At 40.6% G+C, this 22,501-nt stretch overlaps 1 protein-coding gene across 7 annotated transcripts in view; it reads right to left on the bottom strand.

Annotated features, from left to right (window-relative positions):
• Positions 1–5: 5 nt before the first annotated feature.
• APOOL (apolipoprotein O like) overlaps positions 6–22,501 on the bottom strand; it is a 41,719-nt gene continuing 19,223 nt past the window's right edge. For 6 of the 7 annotated variants that reach the window (XM_090060215.1, XM_090060218.1, XM_090060221.1 and 3 more), the window contains 7 exons: positions 18,017–18,136; positions 17,205–17,259; positions 15,791–15,889; positions 11,958–12,049; positions 10,388–10,486; positions 3,282–3,477; positions 7–2,094 (listed from right to left, as the gene is read on the bottom strand). In XM_090060215.1, coding sequence (XP_089916341.1) covers positions 1,997–2,094; positions 3,282–3,477; positions 10,388–10,486; positions 11,958–12,049; positions 15,791–15,889; positions 17,205–17,259; positions 18,017–18,136 — 759 coding nt within the window. In that variant the 3' untranslated portion in view covers positions 7–1,996. Of the gene's footprint in view, positions 2,095–3,281; positions 3,478–10,387; positions 10,487–11,957; positions 12,050–15,790; positions 15,890–17,204; positions 17,260–18,016; positions 18,137–22,501 lie in introns of all 7 variants that reach the window. The other variant, XM_090060217.1, reaches the window with a different exon arrangement.

Raw genomic sequence — 22,501 nt, 5'->3', positions numbered from 1 at the left:
CTCACCATTCCAAGATGTGTGAAAAATCAGATTAATTTGATCTGACCAACTTTCCTTTTAGCAAAATACAACATCTTCCGTTTATACCCGGTAATTCTAACTTGTCTCGTGCATTTAAAAAGGATTAATCAAGTTTAAGTATCTCTACATCATAAGCAGCATTCCTTGCCATTACGGTTAGGCACCACTAAAAATTTCTGTCATGATTTCTCCTAGAAAAATAGATACTATTGAGACTGGCTCATCTTTAATTTTGTTCCACCTTTCTATCTGCACCAAACAGATACATTACAAAAATGTTACTGTACTGTATGGACTATCTTGCATGCCTATTTATATTTAAAGTAACATGCATATTACCAAAATAACTCTTACTTTACCTATCATTTTTCATGCTTTAATAATATTAGATTGCTCCTTCAACCACCTCTCTCAACACAAATTTCTGAAGCCTATCTATGGCAGCCTGCAGATTCTCTGTTGCCCCTTTCTGACTGAGCTGTAGTCTTTTATCACAGCTGTTTCAAACTGGCAGCTTGGCTACAACGGGCAACTTAATTAGGCCCCTCATTTAGTTGTTGCTGCGTAGGGTATATATGCCCCAGTACAGAAGTCCACCCACCCAGAAACATCTTCTGGGAAAACAACATCATGACATCCCATCCCCAGGAAAAAGTAAAAAATTCTTGTGGAAGTTCCCTATTCAGTGTTCTACTAACAAGGTATAGGCTGACATATAACCTCATAAGCCATACATTGATTTTTTTCTCTCATTTCATGAGATATCTTAGAGGATTCTGAAGCAATTACCTAGAATATAGTCCAATGCATCTCTTGGATACTATTTGACTACTAGAAATCCTTTTTGTATTATAACACATCACTTTTCTCTTGGGAACAATGTGCTTAAGAAACAGCAAAGTTGTATATTATGTTCAGGCACACTCTCTCCTTTGTGTCCTTCCCTGCCTTGGGCAGTAAGTAGCAGACTACTTTCTCAGTGTGTGGAGGTCAGGTTGGGTGTTGACTAGAAAAACCTTCCTCAGTTCAGAAGTTGAAGGGTAATAAATGTGGGGAGGTACTCAATGGATTCCAGGGAGATCTGCAACATTTCTTGGGAAACAACCAACCTCTGTTGTGTCTCTCGTTTCCCCATGAGATTCCTCCGTATCTCTTGCAAAGGATCTCCCTTCTCAATGGTACTGGGTAACCCCATGGTTGAATCCGTTTTCTGATAAGCTGACTGTTATTCCATTATCTTTGTATCTACTCACTCGCTACTAGAACCTGGAAGAACTGATGCAAAAATCACCCATGCTCTTACTTAAGAAGTTGACAAGGACTCAGGATTCACCAGCTACTACCCAACATCTTTTAAGGCAGGTTTATACTGGAAACTTACCATGCCAGGGCAGCAGCACCACCCTCAAACATGCTCTGTTCCACATGGGCTGCCTCCTGTAACTAGAAGCAGTACAGATACTTTTGTATTAGTATTTCAGCTGCACTAATTAGTCCAACACAGTGGGCAAGTGTTGCCATATGACTACAAAGCTGGAAACAAGGTGAGAAAAACAAAAGCTGAAAGAAGATTTATGAAATCTTTTTTCATCTTTAAACAACTGGCCAGAGGGAAAAATGGAAATATATTTACATTTTGAAATATTCCCTGAAAGGGTGATTTATGATTATTAAGAACTTGGCATTACAAACCTGATACACTCTACTGAAAGCATATATTGAGAAAAAGCTAATTCTCCGTGTCACAAAGCTAATTATAATTCAAAATAATTAACATAAAACTAAATTCTTTGTTAACTTCTTATAGGTGGTAAGAAACAAAATGTGCCACAGACAAGGACAAAACTGTACACATTGAGATTTTAGAAAATACCTGATTAAATTATGTTACACACAGTACCAATCATACAATCATTAATCCTTCCATTTTAATTTGACATCTTTAGGAGTTTCCATAGACCTGCAAATAGCCACCTTAGCTTCTAGTACTATACATATCCACATCTTCTGGGTTGGACTGACCATGATCCATAAGCCTTGGGTCAGGTTTAAATTTTGTTGTCTTCACTACATCTGTTAAAAGATTAAAATAGAAAGCTGTGATGATTTTTATACACATGGCTTGTGTTCTACAGATATAACTTCTTCAGAGTTACATTGGTAGGAATAGAACAAGCACATTTTTCAAGTGCTTAGAACCAGGTAAGAATGACTACTTTATTTAGTCTAACTTATTTAGAATGATGTAAAGCAGCTGGCTCCATTAGGCACATGACATCAAACTACTCCTATAGGAAGATAAAGAACAAATAGGAAAATCTTTAAGTTTTACATGTATAGATATTTAACATGAAAGGAAAGATGTATAGACTGAAAAGAATTAAAAAGAACTGTAAAAAGTGATTAAAAGGCTCCACAAAAAAAATTAAAAAATAAAGTAAAAAGAGGAAGAGGTAGGATATGTTTGAGAAAGAAAACTAAAACTAAAAATATCAAGGGAAAGAAACAAACAAAAACCCAAATAAACCCTTTATTTTACAAAAAAGGAAGAGGTAAAGGCTAGAATAAAGAATAAGAGGATCAATGAAATATCTTAGCTAAAAATAATGTTAAGTGACTCCCCATTTATTTGATCTTGCTATAACACAGGGTTCAGCAGTGTTTTTGGGCAGAGCGCCGAAAACACCTGCAACCTTGATTTGTAAGATGTTGGTGTGCCAGGGGCAGGGGAGCCACAAAGGGCCTGATCCTTGTTGGGACAGCACAGCCCTGGCCCTTTCCCTAACGTCCGCTTGAGGCTCACATGCCAAAAAAAATATCTTTGTATGCTATGTTCTGGCACCTGTGCCAGGGGTTGCCCACCTCTGCTATAACACTCTCAAACAAAAATTCAAGTTATCAAGTGATAGGGAAAAGCTCAGGTTTATAAGCTAAGGCCATCATTACTTTTCTTGATTGCTATATAAGGATTACTGCCTACAGAAGGATAGGAATTTTGCTGCAACATCATTATATAGAGAAATGAGCATATGCCAAGAATATTCACTGTTAGCATGCAACACAATGAATTCCTTATTGATATTTTAAGATTGATGAACAGCACCACAGTAAAGTTATAGTGAATATAAAATAAAATGCTTGGCATATAAATTATGCCTACTTATTAATGGCTAAGCATAACATAAAATAAAATAAATAAAAGAGTAGATAAAATAATAAATCACAATTTACTGAGATTGGTGGTTATTTGAACTTCATACCTGAGACCGCATTTGGAATTTTTATTTCTGCTGACACAGACGTTGAATTTTGGGGGCTCTGAATCTTCATGGCAGCAAATTCTGTTATAGGAGGTAGTTTTACTGTCACCTGAGATTCAGGGGTTGTTTTATGAACCTCTGCACTTTTACTACCTCCTTCTACATGTGGTTCCAGCACTTGAAGATGTGAACTAAGCTAAATAATGAACATACCAAACAAAAAGAACACAACAATTTGTGAATGCATATACTTATATATTATATTTGTATAATCCTTGTGGATTTTATGTAGAAGAACCTTTATCTTCTTATGTATTTTCATTTATCTTTTAATAAATTATTTCCAAGGATGCATTACTTTTATACAGTGTTTTGAACTGGATACACAGAAATATGCAGAAGAAATTTCTTAAGAGTGTCTTAGTACACTTTTTATGAGATATGCCCTAACAATGTTAAGTGTTATCGATTCATCAATCAGCACCACAACAGGGATTCAAAAAAATCACTTCTACAAATAGGTCTGAGAGGCAGTTAGCTATGTTGATTTGAATTTAGGCAGAAGGCAGGGAAGTGTGGCACCCTATAGACTAATTTGTTCAGAGAGGCATAAGCTTTTGTAAGGTACAGCTTACTTGACGTGTGAAAGCTCACACCTCTCTAAATAAGTTAGTTTATAAGACACGACAGTGCCCTACCTTCCAAAATAGTTAAGAACTTCAAATTCACACGTGAAAACATAAGCTTATTTGGTAGTTAGTGAATAATAATGGCTGTTTGCAGACATTAAAAAACAAACAAACAAAAAAAAACAAATTGTGCTTTACCAGAAGCACGCACACAACTTCAGCCCAGCTCTGCACTGTCTATATAGACCGGACACTTCAGTGAGGATTTTTGGCACTTTTATCTAAAGCTGAGTCAATCATCTATTAGAAAAAAGCATCAAAAAATGCCCTGCTAAAATGTCTGATCCATACAGATGCTGGGAGAGCTTGTCCAATTAACATGCTGTCTCTTCTGGGCATATGCTGCGCTGAGTTTAAAATAGAGTGCCATTTTGTTTTGTTTGTTTAACATCTGCAAGCAGCCCATATTTAGGTTTTACCTCATGTTTTTAACCCAGGACTCTGAAAATGCTTTTAGGAAGAAGGGTACAGGCTGTTATTTCCATTTTACAGATGGAAATTGAGGTGCTGAACAAAGTTAGGGTAACTGGAAGTTTTAAATATTAGAAGAGGGAAAATTTGAATCATTAGTACCTATCTTACCAGAAGACTATAAGCTTACAGATTAGTCTTGATTAATGATAAATGACAGTTTAGTAGAGATGCACTGATATATCAGTTGCCTAGCAGATCGGTACTGATAAAAGGGAAATTTACACTATTGGCTATCAGCTTTTTTTGGCCATTGTAGCCGATAATGTTCTCCAATACTTATGCCTTCTGGCTGGGGCACCCTCTCGTGAATTGGGGTGACTCCAGATACAACCCCATCCTCTCGCTGGTGGCCTGGGCTGGACCTGAGTGGTGCAGCTGCCCCGGTGTCCTGGGTGTTAGTGCAACGTGGCGAGGACTGTGGGCTGGTGCCTGGGCTAGTGCTGAAAGAGATGCCGAATGATGCAGACATGACTGGCGTGGGGAGTGAGGGGCAAGCAGAGCTGAACTGAACTATCCAGCCCGGCTCAGCGTGACTCAACCTCCAGTACTAAGGGGTCTGTGCCCCAGGGTACACTGCCACCAATAAAGTAGCCACTATGTTTCCTGTATCAGCATCCTCACATTTAGAAATGGTGCTAAATATACTAAGTATCAGGTTTGGATCATTATTGGCAGATATGGCTGGTTAATAATTGAATATTGGTACCCCTACAGTTTAATTTAGTTAGAAAATACTATAATAAAAAATAAGTTGATATTGTAATAATTTGTGATGCGTAGGGAGTGCACGCAGGTGCATGTGCATTCCCTGAGCTTAGCAGTGCACCCCCTGCAAAAAGTGCTGCTGATGCTGCCGCCGCTCAGCGCCCCTCTTCCCCCTCCCAACACCGCTGGCAGCATCTGTGGGCGGTCCCTGATCGCCGCTGACCACTCACCATCCCCCCACACCCTCCACCAGTGCCACAGCTGCCTGTGGGAGCTTGCTGCTTGCCACCTAAGGGAGCTTGCCATGCACCCCCCAGGCTCCAGGGGCACACGGTGTTTGTGACTGTAATTCTTGTTACCACATCAGTCATCATTTCCCAATTGTTTGACAATCCTAAAATCAAAGAAAAGTAGGGCTGGAAGGGACCTCAGGAAGTTGTCTAGGCCAGTATATATTCAAATGAAATGCATTCCTCACAGTATGTTCTGCCCATAATCGTCATTATTAATACAACTGATGAATAATGAAAAGGAAAATCTGTAATACATTTTGCAGGGCTAGAACAAGAAAACTTGCTTTTATTACAGTCAGTCAGGAATTATCCATTTACATTATTTTAACAACAAACGCAGGTTATACAAAACTTTTTTTTGTTTGCATCAGAAAATTAAGATTTTGCCAAAGCTTTTTAAAAATTATTTTTTATTGAAATAAATGAAGTATTTTGTTTCAGGTTGGTTCAACCCAAATTGAAATAGCTCAGTTTGTTGAACTGACCTGAAAGTTTTCATTCCAAATTAATTCAGTGTTAAAAATTATGGTGCTTCATAGCATTATGGAAGTTGTATTTTGGGTATCTTAAAATCCATATTCCCTCCTAGGGATTGGGCTATATCTCCTATGATATACCATTCGTTTCAGAGGGGCATTCTATCATGTCAGTGTAAATAAAAAATTGAGAAAAGAAAGAAAATAGAGGCAGGAGCCACTCGAGGTAGAAAATGCTGTATAATGGGAAGGGCAGTTTAATCCTGAATTCATTTGAAATCTTACATGCCAATTGACAAAACAGACGTATATCAAAATATTTTAATCCTATGAAAAAAGGCAAAGTGAAATGTTTGTCATTTCTGAATTTTTTTTGGAGGAGGGAGAGAACATTGTGAGAAAAAAGTTCCATTATTTTAACTTCTTCTTCTGCTTCATGATTAAAGGAAAATTGAAATATCAAAACTTTCTCCTAGAAATTCCCAGTTTTGGTCAGCTTTAATTATTACCATTATTCAGAAATACAGACATAGTCTCAGAAGATTTTTTAAACTGTATATCAACATTCAACACAATGCTGCTTTCTAAATCTCAGTAAGCCAAATTCACTAAAATGTGGAAATATTTGAACCAATGGAAAAAAGGTTTTTTTATTTGCTGGATGAAAAGTCCTCCAGCTCCAACTTTTTCAAACTAAGGTATTCTACAACTGGCCTTAATACACCTCTTTTATTGAAGTTGCCAGCAGACAGTAATCTGTGATAAGAAGTAAAGGTGACCGTCACCATGTGTGGGGGATATATTCTCATATCCCCCATGAACGGTGAAATGCGCAAATAAGGCACTGCGTTCATGAATGCAGTGCTCCCAGTGGATGAGGGGGAGGGGGCACAGCTCCAGCAGCAGCAGCAGCAGCAACAGCAGCAGCAGCAGCAGCAGGGCCCCGGCAGCAGCAGCAGGGCCCCGGCAGCAGCAAGTGCAGCGCTCCTGAAGAGTTCCTGGAAGTCTATAAAGTTTATTTAAAATTCACATTTGGCACTCGCGAATATTTGAAACTGCAAATGCTGAACCTGTGAATAACAAAGGTTTCCTGTACTACATTTTTTACCAAATGGCATTCCTGTTTGCAACATCAGAGGTGTAAGGGACTTATGCTCTAATCCTGCAAATACTTATGCAAGTTAGGAAGGTTAATTCTGACCAGATATTTAAAATTAGATTTTGTATAGTAAAAAGACACAAGTGAAGAATGGATTGGGGAACATACTGAATATTTAGAATTTCTAAAGTTAAAGAATATTTAGGTAAGTTACATAAGTCAGCATGGCATGATGCTGCCAAGGAGACCTTCAAGAATATCAGGCAGTGAAGGCAGCAAGGGAATAAAGAAGAACTGGATGTTCACGAATGTAGAAGCTCTCAGCTGGTTACCTCTGGTTCAGAAGCGGGGCAGTGCCCCACTTCCAAATCCCCAACCATCAAGGTGAAGAACTGGTACAAAACCCTGGCATCAGAGAAGGAGCCTATTCCATTGGTGAAAGACGAAAACCATGTACCCTAACAGCTGGGAAGAATAAATCCATGACATCCAGAAGGAAGCAAAGGGTGATAGGTTGTTAGCAATTTCCTTCTATGGATGATGGCTGCTGCAGTGCAACAAGACCTAGGGGCTGAAAACCCCTGCCCTGGGGATGAAGGGGTGGTGGAAGGATGCCAGAGGTCCTGGTAAGTCGCCCGGTGAGGGCTGGAACCAGAGGGAATTTACCTGCTACAGGTGCAATAGCTGGAGACATGGAGCAGTGGTTGACACTATCAGTGTGGTTTTTAATCACGTTGTCAGTGCAGCTGGGATGGCAGAGAGATATGATGTTATACACCTGCGCCAGAGACTGACAACAAGAGCCAGCACAGAATGGCAAATGGGGGAGTGAAAGCAGCATCAAGGCAGCTGCAAGCTCTGGGGCAGCACTACCAAGCAAGCACATGCCACACCGATTCCACAGAGTGGTATCTCCCCCTATCCTAAGACCGATGCCACCCTAGAGGAGGAAGGGCCTAGGATCTGAAGGCCCGGCTACCGAAGGGGATGCATGAGTGAGGAGGAGCACTACAGCCTCCCTGTTTGTGTTTTAATTTCATGTTTGTTTTTCTTTTCACCATTTTCTGCATGTTATCTCTGCCAGTTGAGCGCTGCAGGGCTGAGGAGACCGAGAGCTCCTAGAGGGCCTGGGTGGATGACAGGATCTGCAATGAATTTAACTGATGATCCAATCTGATTATGAAGCCCCAATGGAATGGACTGTAATCTAAAGACTGAGACAGCCTATGAATAGAACTTAAGTTTCCATTTACCATTTTTGTTCACTGACTGGAGTCAAGAAGTAACCCTGGCTACTCCTCAGTAGCCCTGGAGCTGTTCAGTGATAGCAAACCAGCTCCCTCTCAAGAAAGTAGTCAACAGGACCAGGGTCACCAGGCTGGTCCAGCCAGACAAAAGTCCAGGTAGTGAATACCATTCCACAAGACACTTTTAGATTGGCACATGGATGGGGTATAGAGGAGGAGGAGCCCCAAGAAACATCTGTACAGAGTGCAACTAAGGGTGGTCCATACCATATGAAAAAGCCTCCCTTACCTTTTTAAGACCAAGGTGTGGCAGGAAAGGAAAGGAAGACTCCCTTAGGGGAAAGCGCTCAACAGATCAAAGTATCAAAAACCACAAGTGCCCAAATTTGGGTTGCCAGGTCCAGAGTTGCTTAGGAGTGGCTGATCTGGCATAGATGGGCACAGTGGCATTCACCTGTTGACTGCCTATCATCTTAAGAGATCTGGTGCCTACCAGGAGCCTGAATACAAGATGTTATGCAAAGGTTGCTGAGATGGATGCACTAATGATATAGCCAGGTGTGACCCTGCACAGATCAGAAGTGACTACTAAGCCATGGCCATGAGGGAAGAGAAGACAGGAGCTCAAACTGTGTTCTCATCACCCCGTCTAGTCAAGGTAAAGGTCTAGGCAGCTGTAGTCGCATTTTGAAAATAACATGGCTGAGCAGATAGTCTCTCTCAAATAGCTTTTACTTTCTTGATCATGGGGTGGTATTACAAAAAAAGGCATTCTAGGAAGAGATGGTATCCATCTAATGAAGCGGGGTGAAAGTATCTTGTCCTATAAGCTCACTAACATAGTGAGGATGATTTTAAATGAGGTTCAACAGGAAATGGAGACAAAAGCACGGTAAGTAAAAAGCAAGGCGACTTGGATTAAGATCAAAGAATAGTTAGTAATAAGAAGAATCTTGAAGTTGTAAGAAGTGAATTGGCAGGGCAATTAGCTAGTTATTCAAGATGTTTATATACTAATGCAAGGAGGACAGGGAATAAGTAAGATGACTTAATCCAAGCACAAAACTGTAACCAACTTAAGATAACTGAGACTTGGTCAGATAGTTAACATAATTGGAAAGTTATCATGGATGACTAAACTTTGTTTAGAGAGGACAGACCGGGGGGAAAAGGCAGACCTTCTTAACATATTAAATAAACTCTTGGGCACAAACACAAAGTGCCTTTTTTAAGTCTAGGAGGGAAAACAGACAGTAATTAAATACTTGATAAAACAAAGGCTTTTGCTGAACTCCATTACCTAAATGAAAATGAATCACCCAAAGAATCAGATGAGGGCTATACAATTGAGAAGACGAGGCTATTAGAAGTAGCTCCAAAAAGTACTAAAGGGCAGTTGAAACTGATAATCTCATTATGAAATAAATGAAATAATCTCAGTAGAAACAGGTTATCAACTACAAAACGTGATTTATGAGGAAAGATTAGAAAAACTGGGATTACTTAAGAAGGAGAAGAGAAAACTAAAATAAACAAAAGGGAGGATTTGATACTAGTCTATAAGGGTGCGTCTACATGTCGCCTTGTGGCAACATAGCGATCCGCTACATTGCAGTGTGGTGCACTATGATGACATGCTCACCAGCTACATCACTGTAGTGGTGCACTTCCTGAGTATAGTATGCTACAGTGATGTAGCAGCGAAATCTACTCATGTGCCGCACACATGGTGAAGTAACCACTGCACATGTAGCGAAGTAACCACCTGTACTTTAGTACCAAAAGGAAATACTAAAGCACGGCACTGTAGCAACATCACCATATGGTGATGTGTAGAAGCACCCTAAGAGTACTTAAACAGTCCCACTAGAGGCTACCTAGGGAGGCTGTGAAATCTTTATCATTGGAAGGTATTAAGTATAGGTTAGGCAGATACTTAGGCATAAGATCCTGCTTTGAGAAGCAGACTGGACTACATAAATTCCTGAAGTCCTTTCTGGCCCTCTTTTATTTTGATTCTATCAACAAACATAATTATATTATATTATCAAATATGTTACATTTTTGCTTAAAGCTGCACTTTGAAAAAAAAATACTGCAGGCCAGTCCTTGGAAAAGCCTACCTTTGTGCCTTCTTCTTTGACAAAAGAGCTTTTTGTCCACAACGATTGTATTGTTTCATACATTTGATGGCTTGCAGAATATACCTTTTTCCCTGTTACCTAATTTAATTTTAAAAAAATGTGTTATTTCAAAGGAAGTTTTAAGGACTTTACGGTTTTTGAACGTTTCATGTAAAGAAAATTTGCTCCTGTAATAAACTATTATTATCCAGTACTAGATAAAACATAACATTTCAGTAATCTGCCTTTCAAAAATCTGATGCTACCTAGAATTATTTCCCCCAGTTCTTAAGTTATAAATCAGATTTAATTAGTTATGGTAAATCTGAAGGCAATGTTCCTTTTTTTATCACCATGCATCCTCTTACATGAAATGGAATTGAAACCTGATCAGGGAATAACCGGTTTGAATAAATGTATATGACTGGCTGGATGAGCATCAGTCTAACACATGCCACAAACCTGACAGACCAAAATTTGGCTTATTTTATGTCTGGTATCATTCATACAAGGAAAATGGCAGCTATATTTAAACACAGGTAAAGCAAACCCACAAAGAAGAAAGGCAAAACAAAGAAATAAAAAAGACCTGACTGATATTAGTGAACTCTACAAAAGCTCACTTTTGTTTCACTTTACAAAAGTCTGTCCTGAAGTCATCACTCAGCCTATAACCAAGAAAATACATTAAGCTGCAGTAACATCTCTGTAATGGCTCTACTGATGCTCTGTATCCAAGGAGGATGCTACTTACTCAGACAAAAATTTTTGCATACACTATGTAAACATTTCTGTACTTAGATTTTGCACAGGGATTAATGGTTTGGTTTAATGAGAAATCTTGAGTCAAGGCCACAGTGTTTTGTCACTGTGGTTCTCCTATTTGTTTGAACTGAAATTTGGATTTTCATGATCATGAGCTGCCCAAGCTCCATTGACAATTACAGCAAATGTTACATGAAAGGCTGAAACTTCTAGTTTTCAGGACAGAACAGTCAGATGCAAACAAATAATATTTACAAAAGAAAGAATAACAGAACGAGCAAATGAATGATAGAACGAACAAACATCTAGGTGATTAACACAGACAAGACAACAATGACAGTATTCTAACCAGACAGCTAAATTACTGCAAGATGGTAGTAAAAAAGACAAAGACAGTGATTTCCTGCTAAAAGACTGGGTGTGCTTTACAGTTAATCTTAAGAAACTTCAGCTGTAGATTAATTGGATTGCCCTGTATTACGTTAATGTGTTGAAACAGCTGCCAGAAAATGTGATTTTTTTTTTTAATTGGAAATTTAATTGTACCACATTTTAACTGAAACTGGTTCCTCCACATAAGAATTAAATACATGAAACAGCACTATATTCAAATAAATTCAGTTATTTTATTCACTTTTAATGGACATGTAGTTAACAACCAACATATCACAAACACAATTTTTTATAAACTAGTGTCATTGCATTTGGATGTCAACTCCATATCCCGCGAAACTGAAGACTGGTGAGATTTCAGTCTCATTTTAATTTTTAAATATCAATACTTTCACACTGTATGAAATCTTACCTTAGTAATTTTTACCGATTGAGCTGGGTAACAAACTGATATGCCTAAAGTGGCAAGTCCTAATGGATAAACAAGTTTCTTAAATCTAGAACCTGCATAAGCCAAAAAAAAATCAGATATTAGATACAAGTGAAACACAGCTGTCCAGTACTATGTCCTTTTAGAGTTTTATCTTGGCAATTATTCAGAACAAATGTATTCCCCAGTTTGACTGGGAGACTTAGAGGTTCTACATTCTAACAAAAACAGGCCAAAATGTGGTATTTCCTGTTTGCAAGAAAGTTGAATATTCTGAAATTTGGTTTTGGTCCATTTCAAATGAAATCAAAATGTTCTTAACTCATGAAAAGGAAATTTAGAAATGTTGTTTAAGAAACAGACACTGACAAACAGCGAGAATCTGGGCGTATTTACATGTGCATATTAATACAATGCAATAAATTCTGGTCCTTATCACACCAGAATTTATTCTTCCCAGGCATTCGCTTACATGTGCACCTGGGATCGCAGCACATTGAGCCAGGTTGGAGCACCCCCGGCTTGCACGTGGTCCAGGGGGTCAGCCTGTCAGCCCAGGGCTGCTCCCACTGACTCAATATACTACAGAGGGGCTGGCTGGGGCAAAAGGATGCTTCAGTGTGGGGCTAGCCAACAGGCACTATATCTTTATACAATTAAAATTATTCCTTTGAAAGAACAGCAATGTTTACTATCTCCCTTAATAGTCTTTTTGACAAAATTCCAAATACAATCTCTTTTCCAGTTTTTATCTAATATTAGTTACATGCTGAAAAAAAAATCTAGTCATAAGGAAAAACACAAAGTTCTCTTTAAAAAAAATGGACTAGGATTTATCTCCATCATATTCAACTAGTGATAGGTATCTTATTATCTGTTAGGCAAATATCATTTTAAGCAGCTTGTCTGGTTCTGAAGTAAAGTGCATTGGTCTGAGATTTACCATTAGCATGTCTTCCAAAAAAAAAAAAAAAGAAACATATTTGCTACCTTTCCATCTTTCCTTTCTGTCCTCTTTTAATCCTTCTGGGTACTGTAACTTTTTTAAAGGAGAGGCAGCATACTCTTAATAGCAGCAAACAATATAATTTCCATAACCTTTTGATATACATCAGTGTTTTTCAGCCTGGATGACGTTGTATCCTGGCAGCAAGACCATCTGGGGTGCCGTGACAGGTGCTGCTACCGCAGCAGTGGAAACCAAATAAAACTCCTTTTTGCACAGGGCTGCAGCATGCACAGGGTTCTTTGATAACCTTAAAACAAAGGCGGGCAAAATATGGCCCATGGGCTACATCCGGCCCGCCAGGCCATTCTATCCGGCCTGTGGGGCACCTACAAAGTTTAGAAAATTAATATTTATCTGCTCAGGGCTCCCTGTCAAAGCTGACAGGAGCCAGGGGCAGTAAGACCCAGGAAGAGCTGCCAGGAGTCAGGAAAAAGGCAAGCCCGGCCCCACCCTCAGCCCCCTCCCACTCATGCCCCCCACCTGGAAGTGTCTGCCTGTGCCACCTTTCCCTGCACACAGCTGCATTACTGGACTACAGGAGCAGGGGTGCAATGGTACCCAGGGCCAGGATGGGGGGGTGTGTGCCCACGCAGTGAGGAAGGGAGAAAGACAGCAATGAGGCAAGCACACAGTGCATGCGTGTGTGTGAAGTGAGGCAAGCGCAGTGTGTGTTTGTAGGGTGAGCCCCACAAGCACCCCCCACCATACACATGCACCCACAACCCCCTCACTGACATACATGCAGACACCCACAGCACCTCACACAGCACAGCCACCCTATCCCACACACATACCCCCACAAACCCCATACCCACCCACACACAATATATCCTCACATGCCCACATGCTCCCTCACCCCTGCACACCTATCCACCCCCCAACACACTCACACCCTCCCTTACATACACACCCACAGCCCCCCACAAACCTATACCCACCTCCCATGTCTCCCACAGTTAACAAGAGTAAGACTTCATTTTAAGCTACTGTGTGATCACCTCTATGTACACTAAGCAGACACATGTAAATCAGGACAAAAAGATTTTTTGAAATCAAATTAATGACTGTTATAGATGTTTGATTTTTAGAATATAATTTGGTATTTTTCTGGGTCTGAGATGGCAAAATCCCTTGCTGAAAGGAATACTTCCAGAGGCAAGGGAAGGAACTTCTGGTGGCAAAGGTCAGGGGTTAGAGGGCGGGATTTCCAGGGCCAAGATGGCAACCAGGGGGGTGGGCACCTGTAAAGGGGTGGGGCTACCCATGGAGCCCTTGACAGCTTGCCAAAACTCGGTCAGCAGCCCTCCACCCAAAATAATTGCCCGCCCCTGCCTTAAAAGCATGCAGAAGAGCTGGCTTGTGTGGCAGCTCTTCCTGGTCGACCCCCTGCCCCACAAAGCTCCTCCTAGAAACAGAGGCATGCTGGACAGTTCCCCCTGTGTGCCTCTTTCTGGAAGAGGTGTACACTGTCAGACTGGGGAGGGCTGCTGCTTGAGCTAGCTCTCCTGCCTCCTTTAGGTTTATCAGATAACCCTAATGAGGCAGGAGAACATGCACATGTCATAGCTCTTCCTGGTCTGGCTGGGCAGCAGGCATGTGGGACAATTTTTCCTGGCAGCACCCAGTTAAGAATCACTGAGGTAAACTGAGGCAGCACCAACAGTGGTTCTCAACCAGGGATACTACTAGATTAAAAAGGCTGGAAACCTCTGACTCTGAAAAGGTCGATATTCACATTTTAGTACAAGTTACTTGCTATTCTTTTGGTTCCAAGTCACAAAAGCTGTTTCATCTGGACCAGAGACTAATTTAACTTGCTTTTTTTTTTGACCTTTCAAGCTAAAAATGTTTCACCTTTATACCTACCAATTTTGATTCTATCATGTTTTAACAACATTTGGTATAACAAAGTCATCTTCCAGTGTCAGTGACTCTGTTGTGCCTGTTTTCTTGTTATGTTTTTGTTTTAACTTTTAATCACTGATTCCATTTTAGAGCCCTTCTGGCTAGACAATCTTTTCTTCTTTAAGTGCTAAAGTGATAAAATATTTAAGCCCCTTGAGAATTGAGAAATTAAATTGAGAAATTTAATTCCGAATGGCTTAAAACTAAAGGAACAAAAATAATTTGCAAAATGTTATATGCTAATTATGCCCAGTATTTTTTTTTTCAGTTTGACAGTGACTTTACAAAAAAAAGAGAGTCAATGCTGATGTAAATTTACAGTGTAAATTATTAAATTTACCTGGACAGTTATTTTCATGAAAATGTCATTAAGGAAATATTTGAATTTTTGAAACAATTGAATAAAATATAATGTTCACGGTTTGTTTTCACCTCATTATTTTATGAAAATTAAATTTGATTATTGACTTTGTTATTTCTTTTGATAGGTCTTTTGTCTGAGCAACAAGTTCCCACCATCTAACACACCTCCATTTCAACATTGTGTCATAGATACCATCATTTTGTTCCAGGAGCCCAGGAGCAGAATTAAGACATACTTTTTGAATGGCTAAGATTGCTCAGGATAGCCCTAGAAGTTCATTCTGATCCTCAAGAATACTCTAATACTTAAGTATATTGCACAGAAGTTATTAGCAGGTCAGACACCTTAGAGAAAAATGTTCACTAATATCACCTCTATGTGCTGTACTTGTATAAAGCTTGGCTTTTTTACTACCACCACTTTTACAAGAGCACAAGAGCTTTTTCCAGTAGTTACATCAAAGCATCTCAGATACTGTGAAATTAAAGATGTATACAATCAACCAGATGATATTTGAAACAAGGAAAAAACCCATACCTTTTCTTGCGAGGACTATACCAGATAGGCCTGAAATTGTAATTACACCAACTTTTGGAAGAAATTCTGGAGGTGGATTCTTCAGATAAACATATGTATCTTACAAATTAAAACAGATAAGACATGTTAAGTGGAGATTATTTTTTCATTTTAACAAAGTTATATCAAGCCAAAGATGAATTTCAGTATAATCCCTAGTCCTACAACTGGATCCTCCTGAGTGAAGATGTCTATATTCCTGAGGATCCATTAACTTACTTTCTAGGGGTATGTCTAGATGTTCATTTAATTAATGTGCCATAGTACTAAACCAAGTACTAAAACAATGCACAGTAACTGGCACTACTGCACAGAAGCATTGGCGCACAGGTTTTTACAGACACCAACTGCACAATAGCTTAATACTACTGCGCAGTAGCATACTAGCATGAGTTCTGCCCGGCACACTACTGAGCAGTGTTATTAGGCTACTGCAATTAGTGTCTCATGCAGATGCACCCAGGAGCTGCACAGGAATCTGCACTGGCAGGATTAGGACTCTAATGTGAATCCAAAATATACAACAAAGTTCACAAATGGGTTCAGCAGATAATTTTGAATATGGTAACACTGATTTAATAAAAGCAAAGAAGAAAAAAACCCAGTAGTTTTTACTTTCAGATATGTAAAATGAAGATAGATGTATAGCATAGTTGTTTTCCCATACTGATTTTCATTAATCTCTTATTTATCATGTTATTTTCCAATGGTAATTTCTGATATGCACTTCATTATTTTTAGCAATGCCAGAATTAGCACAAAACTGAACTGCTATTCAGAACTAGAACAATAATACAGGGATCAGAAATTCTTCTCTTTTATCAAACAGCTTGGTGTAGAGCTTTATGCGTTCCTTTCTTTGGCTACCAGTTTATAGGCTGTACCAAGGTAAGGCTGGCTATGCACAACTCATGAGGGTGCAGACCCCCTCCTCCCAATACACTCTACTCTTTGCTGATACAGGAGCAAATTATATAGCGCACAGAGCACATGGACTACAGAGATCCTTTACAAGACCTTTTGCTCCATTCCTCCTCTCTATCCCTGTCAGTAGCCCTTTGACCGCTCTATTTAAGAGAACCCACAGGAGGATGAATAAGAACCAAACTAACTCTAAATACTACCTAATTTTGTGAACAATGTTATGAGTTTCCTTTTCTGATTTTAAATAAAGGAGTATAGTAAATCACACAAAACTATTAGAGTGGAATATGCATGGCAGACACCTTTTTATTATTTGTGGATTTTGTTTTGACGCAATAACATTCTTTTAATAAAATTTACTGTTCTTCAGTTTCAACCAGCTTTGTAATTCACATAGCCAAACAATGACTAGAAAGAGACATTTTTAAATGTCTCTTTAAGCCTTGCCTACCTTTGCCAAATTGGACTGAATCCATTATTCCATTTTTAACGAAGACATAGGCATCCTACAAAAAAGAAAATTGAAAAACAAGAAATGAACAGTATTTATCTGAGTTGAGATATTCAATGCTATATTGGTGCAATCATATTTTCTATTTGCACCACATGAGGATGCTGCTATACAAGCTTCGAAACATCATAAGCCACTTGAGGAATTGTTCAAGCTAGAGCACATGGGAAAAGTTTGGCGGAAAAAAATGTAATTCTGACTTTGCTATGAGTGTAAGCATAAATGTGTAGAAGCTAAATCCTGGTTTCATTGTCAGAGACAAAGCATGCAGTGATTTCAGCGCAATCAAGATTTGCCAGAAACAAGTTTTGTTTTTCTTTTTCACATATTTGAAAAAGCCAATTAATGTCAGAAGGACAGATATTAAAACATAAAATCTTCACTTGCCAATTACTGAGACATCACTAGAGATGTCACAGTTTACATCTTGTTTTAATGATGTAACATTTTAAATGTTACCAATAGATGCTACCAACCATATCTGTGAACTCCATAAAGGGGCTGAAAGTATCTATTTTGTCTCTCTGTTCTTTCACTTAGATTGCAGGAATACCAAATATGTCCATTCACTCCCTTTACTATGCTGAGACAAAGGTCATCATCCTCACGTGTCCCTGAAATTCCACAGCAACTGTGATTTAATTAAGTACTCAAACAGATAGGGTGGAAAATACCTGAATGCTAATGCTGTGCAAAGGAGTGCAGTCATAAAATCCAGGACACTGTTTCAAGCACTAACGTATAGTTCTTACCGAGATCCATTTAGCATAGCGACTAGCTGCCATTCTTAATGTAGAAAAGCCCATCTGCAAACGACCAGGTTGTTCTTCAACGTATTTAGATTTCAGAAGCGGTGCACAATAAATGGGAAGCTGGAAGGGAAGGAACAAACATACTGTACAGAACTAGTTTCAGAAACATATAAAGTTTTCAGTTGAAAACAGCTTTTAAAAGCATCTTTAAAGTAAAAGAAAATCCTTTCCTCCCATTAGAAAACAAAGTTTTATATCTATGGACTTACTGAACAAAAGTCATTAATTATTTTAAAATCCTTTCAAGATGAGAAGCATTGTATATACATATAATTGGGCAGAGGTTTAGCAAACAAAACTAGGCTGAGATATGTTTAGGGAGTCTCTGTTTAATGTTGATATTCTAGTTCTCTTTTAAGCTGTTTTTCTTTCTTGTTGATTTCCTATTTTATAAGTTATTATGTTCTTCTAATGTAAATCACACTGAGCTTTTGTTGGGAAGAGCAGCAAATAAAAGGAATAAATATACAAATACAAGAAATAATGTTATTGAACATAAATTACTTAAGACAAAAAGTTAACACTCGTAGAGTCAGCTTTATATCATGGTAAGCAGTGAGGGATGGACAACATAACCCTTAAACTACGGTAACTTCACCCAATCAAGGAGAAAGAAAGAATAAGGGAAGGACAGGGTTGAAAGGATGGAAAAATAATCTACTGTTATGTTATGCTGATTTAGATATTGTATCTGCTTCCATCCTGGGGTAGCCATTTGCTAAATACCAACAGACTACCAAGCAATTCGATACAATAATGGTGCCTATGACCCTGGGAGAACTGCATATTTGCCTCTTGATCCCAATGTAAATCACATTGGTATATTTGGCTGTCTATCCCCATTCTTACACGCACTTTTTACATTTTCTTTCTATAATTTAACATATTTTGATTATTGGTAGTGCACATATAACAGCAGTGTAGTTACTCCAACATACAGTAATGTAAATAATCACTCTAGAGCAGGAGTGGGCAAAATGGCCAAACCGTCCAGCAGCTGGACTCCATTTCCCAGCTGCCCCTGCCCTCATGGCTTTAGCTGGTTTCCACGGAGAACCTAGCTGCACCTGTGTGGGAAAGCTCAGGCTGGGGTTGCCATGGAGACCAGCCTCAGCAGCAAGGGCAGCACACATGATGGAAAAGTGCAGGGGGCTGTTCCGGAGCCTCTAGGAACTTATGATGGGGGCAGCTTGCTCTGGAGCCAGGGCAGAGCTGTGATCTGAAACCTTCATGCTCCAGGCAGAGGCATGCAAGCAGGGAATCACAGCTCTACCCTGGTTCCTTGCAGTGGTGACAGCCTGGTCTGGAGCTGGGGCAGAGCTGTGATCCCCTGCTTGTGCACCCCTGCCCGGAGCATGCAGGCTACAGGTTGCAGCTCTGCCCCTGCTCTGGAGCAGCCCCCTGAGCTGCTCTGCCACATGTGCTGCTGAGGCTGGTCTCCATGGTAGCCCCAGCCTCCGCCTTCCCATGCAGGTGCAGCTGCGGTCTCCATTGAGACTGACCCAAACCATGAAGGCAGGGGTGGCTGGGAAATAAAGTCCATGGCTGACCAGATTTGGCCCATGAGCTGGACTTTGTCCATCGGTGCCCGTCAGCAGTGCACATCAAGTTCTTGGAGTGCTGGAGATGACATAAAGGTATAGGGGGTGGTGTGACCAGATCAGGGCCTAGGAGTGGCCATGACGTCCCCTTATGGCCACTTGACCCCTACCTCATTCTGGCTCCTCAGGGTACCCTCACTTTCTACCTTACCTGCCATACCTTGATGTTATTCATAAGGTTTCAGGAGGCGGCTGACCCCAGGATCCCAGAGTGAACCTAATCTAGCTCCACCTTGCCCCTCAGACACTACGCTATGGCCCTCCAGGCCCTATTAGTACCTTTGGACACCAGTTGCCTTATGAGCTATTCATGGCCTCCTTCTGCCCCTGTAGCCACACCCATGCCTCACAGCTGTGACTAAGTTGTCTACTGGGTGCTGTCAAGGCTCTTTACACTTCAGTCACCATGGCAGGCCCTGGAAAGGCTCTCTCTTTTCCCTGGGCCTCTGGCCCTAGCCCTTCCCCAGGCTTTGGCGTGCCCTGGCCTCAGCCTTCTACTCTCTCGGCCGCTGACCCCAACACAGCTACTGTAACTCTATGCTAGGCCTCAATCCCCTGGGTCCCTGAACCCAGGCCAAGCTGTTCCCATTGGGCTTGGCTCTCCCAGCCTCAGCTTGCACCAGCCTACATCACTCTGGGCCCCTGACTCCAGGCCTGACCCTAGCCTTAGCTCTCCCAGCCTTGGCTTAATGCATCACACCAGCTTCAGCCCTCTGGGTCCCTGACTCTAGGCAAGGCTTGCTGATATCGAGTACCCCACCAGGCATCCCTCTATGGCCTCCACACCTCTCCCATAGCCACAACCTGGTCCTACAGTTTTCCTAGTCAGAACATAAATGCACGCAAAATGGCTGTACAACAAAAATTCTCCCCACACTGGGTAATTACTTCCCTGATGTGTCTAAGTTCTTTCCTTGCAGCTTTCTGGAAAAGCTTGGGTGCCAGTCAGTCCATCTTTTACAATCATCTTGCTCAAGACCTCCTCTCCCTGCAGACTGCAGGGCCATTATGACTTCCTAGTCTCAGGCATTAGCCTTATTGCCTCCAGAGCCCCACCCTTTCCTTTCAAATGGCTCTCCAGCCACCCTGCTTTCTGCTGTGGCCTGATGGCCAGCCTGCCCTTCCCTGCTGTGGCTTAGCCCAGCTGCTTGCAATTTTTTGCTTCTATTTTTTGGACTGCCTAGATGTCTGCTCCCCTTCACTGCTTACTGCAGTGACTATCTTGGGATAGTCACTCTTGAAGTGGTAGCTTCTATCCCTGCTGTCACTGGCCTGTTTGCTTCCTAGCAGCTAGCTTTTGCTCAGCTGCCAGTCCCATCCAGCAAGCTTGGCCTGACACTATCCTTAAAGTTACAGGAGCCTCTGGCTCCCTGTTACAGGTGAAGAGGCCAACTTGCAGGGAAACTCTTCTTGATATGCTTCTTGCAAACAGGGAGGAATGGTAGAGAATGTCAAAGTGGAATGCAACGTGGATGTCACTGACCATGCAATGACTGCATTCAAGATCTTAAGAAAAGGGAGAAGGGAGAGTAGCAGTATAAAGACATTAGACTTTAGAGAATAGGTGGGAAGGATTTCCAGGGAGACAAGTCCAAGAGAGAAAGGAGTCCAGGAGTAAGCTATCATGATTCAAAGAAACGGTAAAAAGTACAGCAGACTAGCTTGGCTAAACAGTGAACTCTTCAATGAACTGAACATCAAAAAGGAATCCTACAAAAAGTGGAAACTTGGCCATATTACTAGGGCATAGTACAGAAGTATCATGTGGGTATTCAGACAGAAAATCAGGCAGGTCCAAAGCATAATTTGCAACTAACAAGGAACATTAAAGAGGTTCTACAACCAAGTCAGAAGTAAAAATGTGACCAAAGAAAGTGTAGGTCCTTTACTGAATGCAGAGGGCGATATAGTAATGGATGAGAAGGCTAAGGTAATGTTCTTTTTATTTTGTCTTTATGCATAATGTCAACTATTAGTTGATACGTGCAGTTTGCAGCAGATAGGTAAGGAGATAAGCAGACTGAAGTAGTGGAAGAGTAGGTTAAGAATTTCCATGGGAAGCTAGATGCTTTCAAGTCAGCTGGGCTGGATGGGACACATCCAAAAGTACTGAACAAATTGGTTGAGATAATTTCAAAACTATCTGTTTATTATCTTTAAGCTCTCATAGAAGTTAGGAGAGCTCCCAAATGACTAGAAAAGGACAAAAATTGTACCAAACTTTAAGAAAGGGAAGGAATACCTGAAGAATTAGGGACTAGTCAATCTGCCTTCAGTATCTGGAAAGGTCATAGAGCAAATTTTCAAGGAATGTATTTCTCAGCCCCTGGAGGAGAAAAAATGTGATCAGGAAAAACCTACATGGATTCAAGAGCAAGTCTGGCCCTAGCCCTTCCCAGGCTTTGGCCTGCCCTGGCCTCAGCCTTCTACTCTCTGGGCCGCTGACCCCAACACAGCTACTGTAACTCTATGCTAGGCCTCAACCCCCTGGGTCCCTGAACCCAGGCCAAGCAGTTCCTTCCATGATAAACTGATGGGTTCTGGATAGTGGGGATGGGAATAGTTGATGTGATACCTTGGTTTTGTCAAGATTTTTTACACTGTCTGCCATGACATTCTTATTAGAGAGCTAAAGAAACACAGACTGAATGAAGGTACTCTAAAGTGGATATATAACTTGTTGGACCATCATGCTCAATCAGCAGTTATCAGTGGATCAACACCTAGTTGGGAAGAGGTATTGAGTGGGGTTCCCCAGAGGTTTATCCTGTGTTCAATATGGTTTAATACTTTCATTAATGATTTGAAGTTTGGGATTGAGTAT

This window comes from Crocodylus siamensis, chromosome 8 (assembly GCF_052110815.1).
Source record: "Crocodylus siamensis isolate JL-2025a chromosome 8, ASM5211081v1, whole genome shotgun sequence".
NCBI lineage: Eukaryota > Metazoa > Chordata > Crocodylia > Crocodylidae > Crocodylus > Crocodylus siamensis.
The sequence above is the reverse complement of the archived record's forward strand: the minus strand, read 5'-3'. Positions and strand labels throughout refer to the sequence as shown.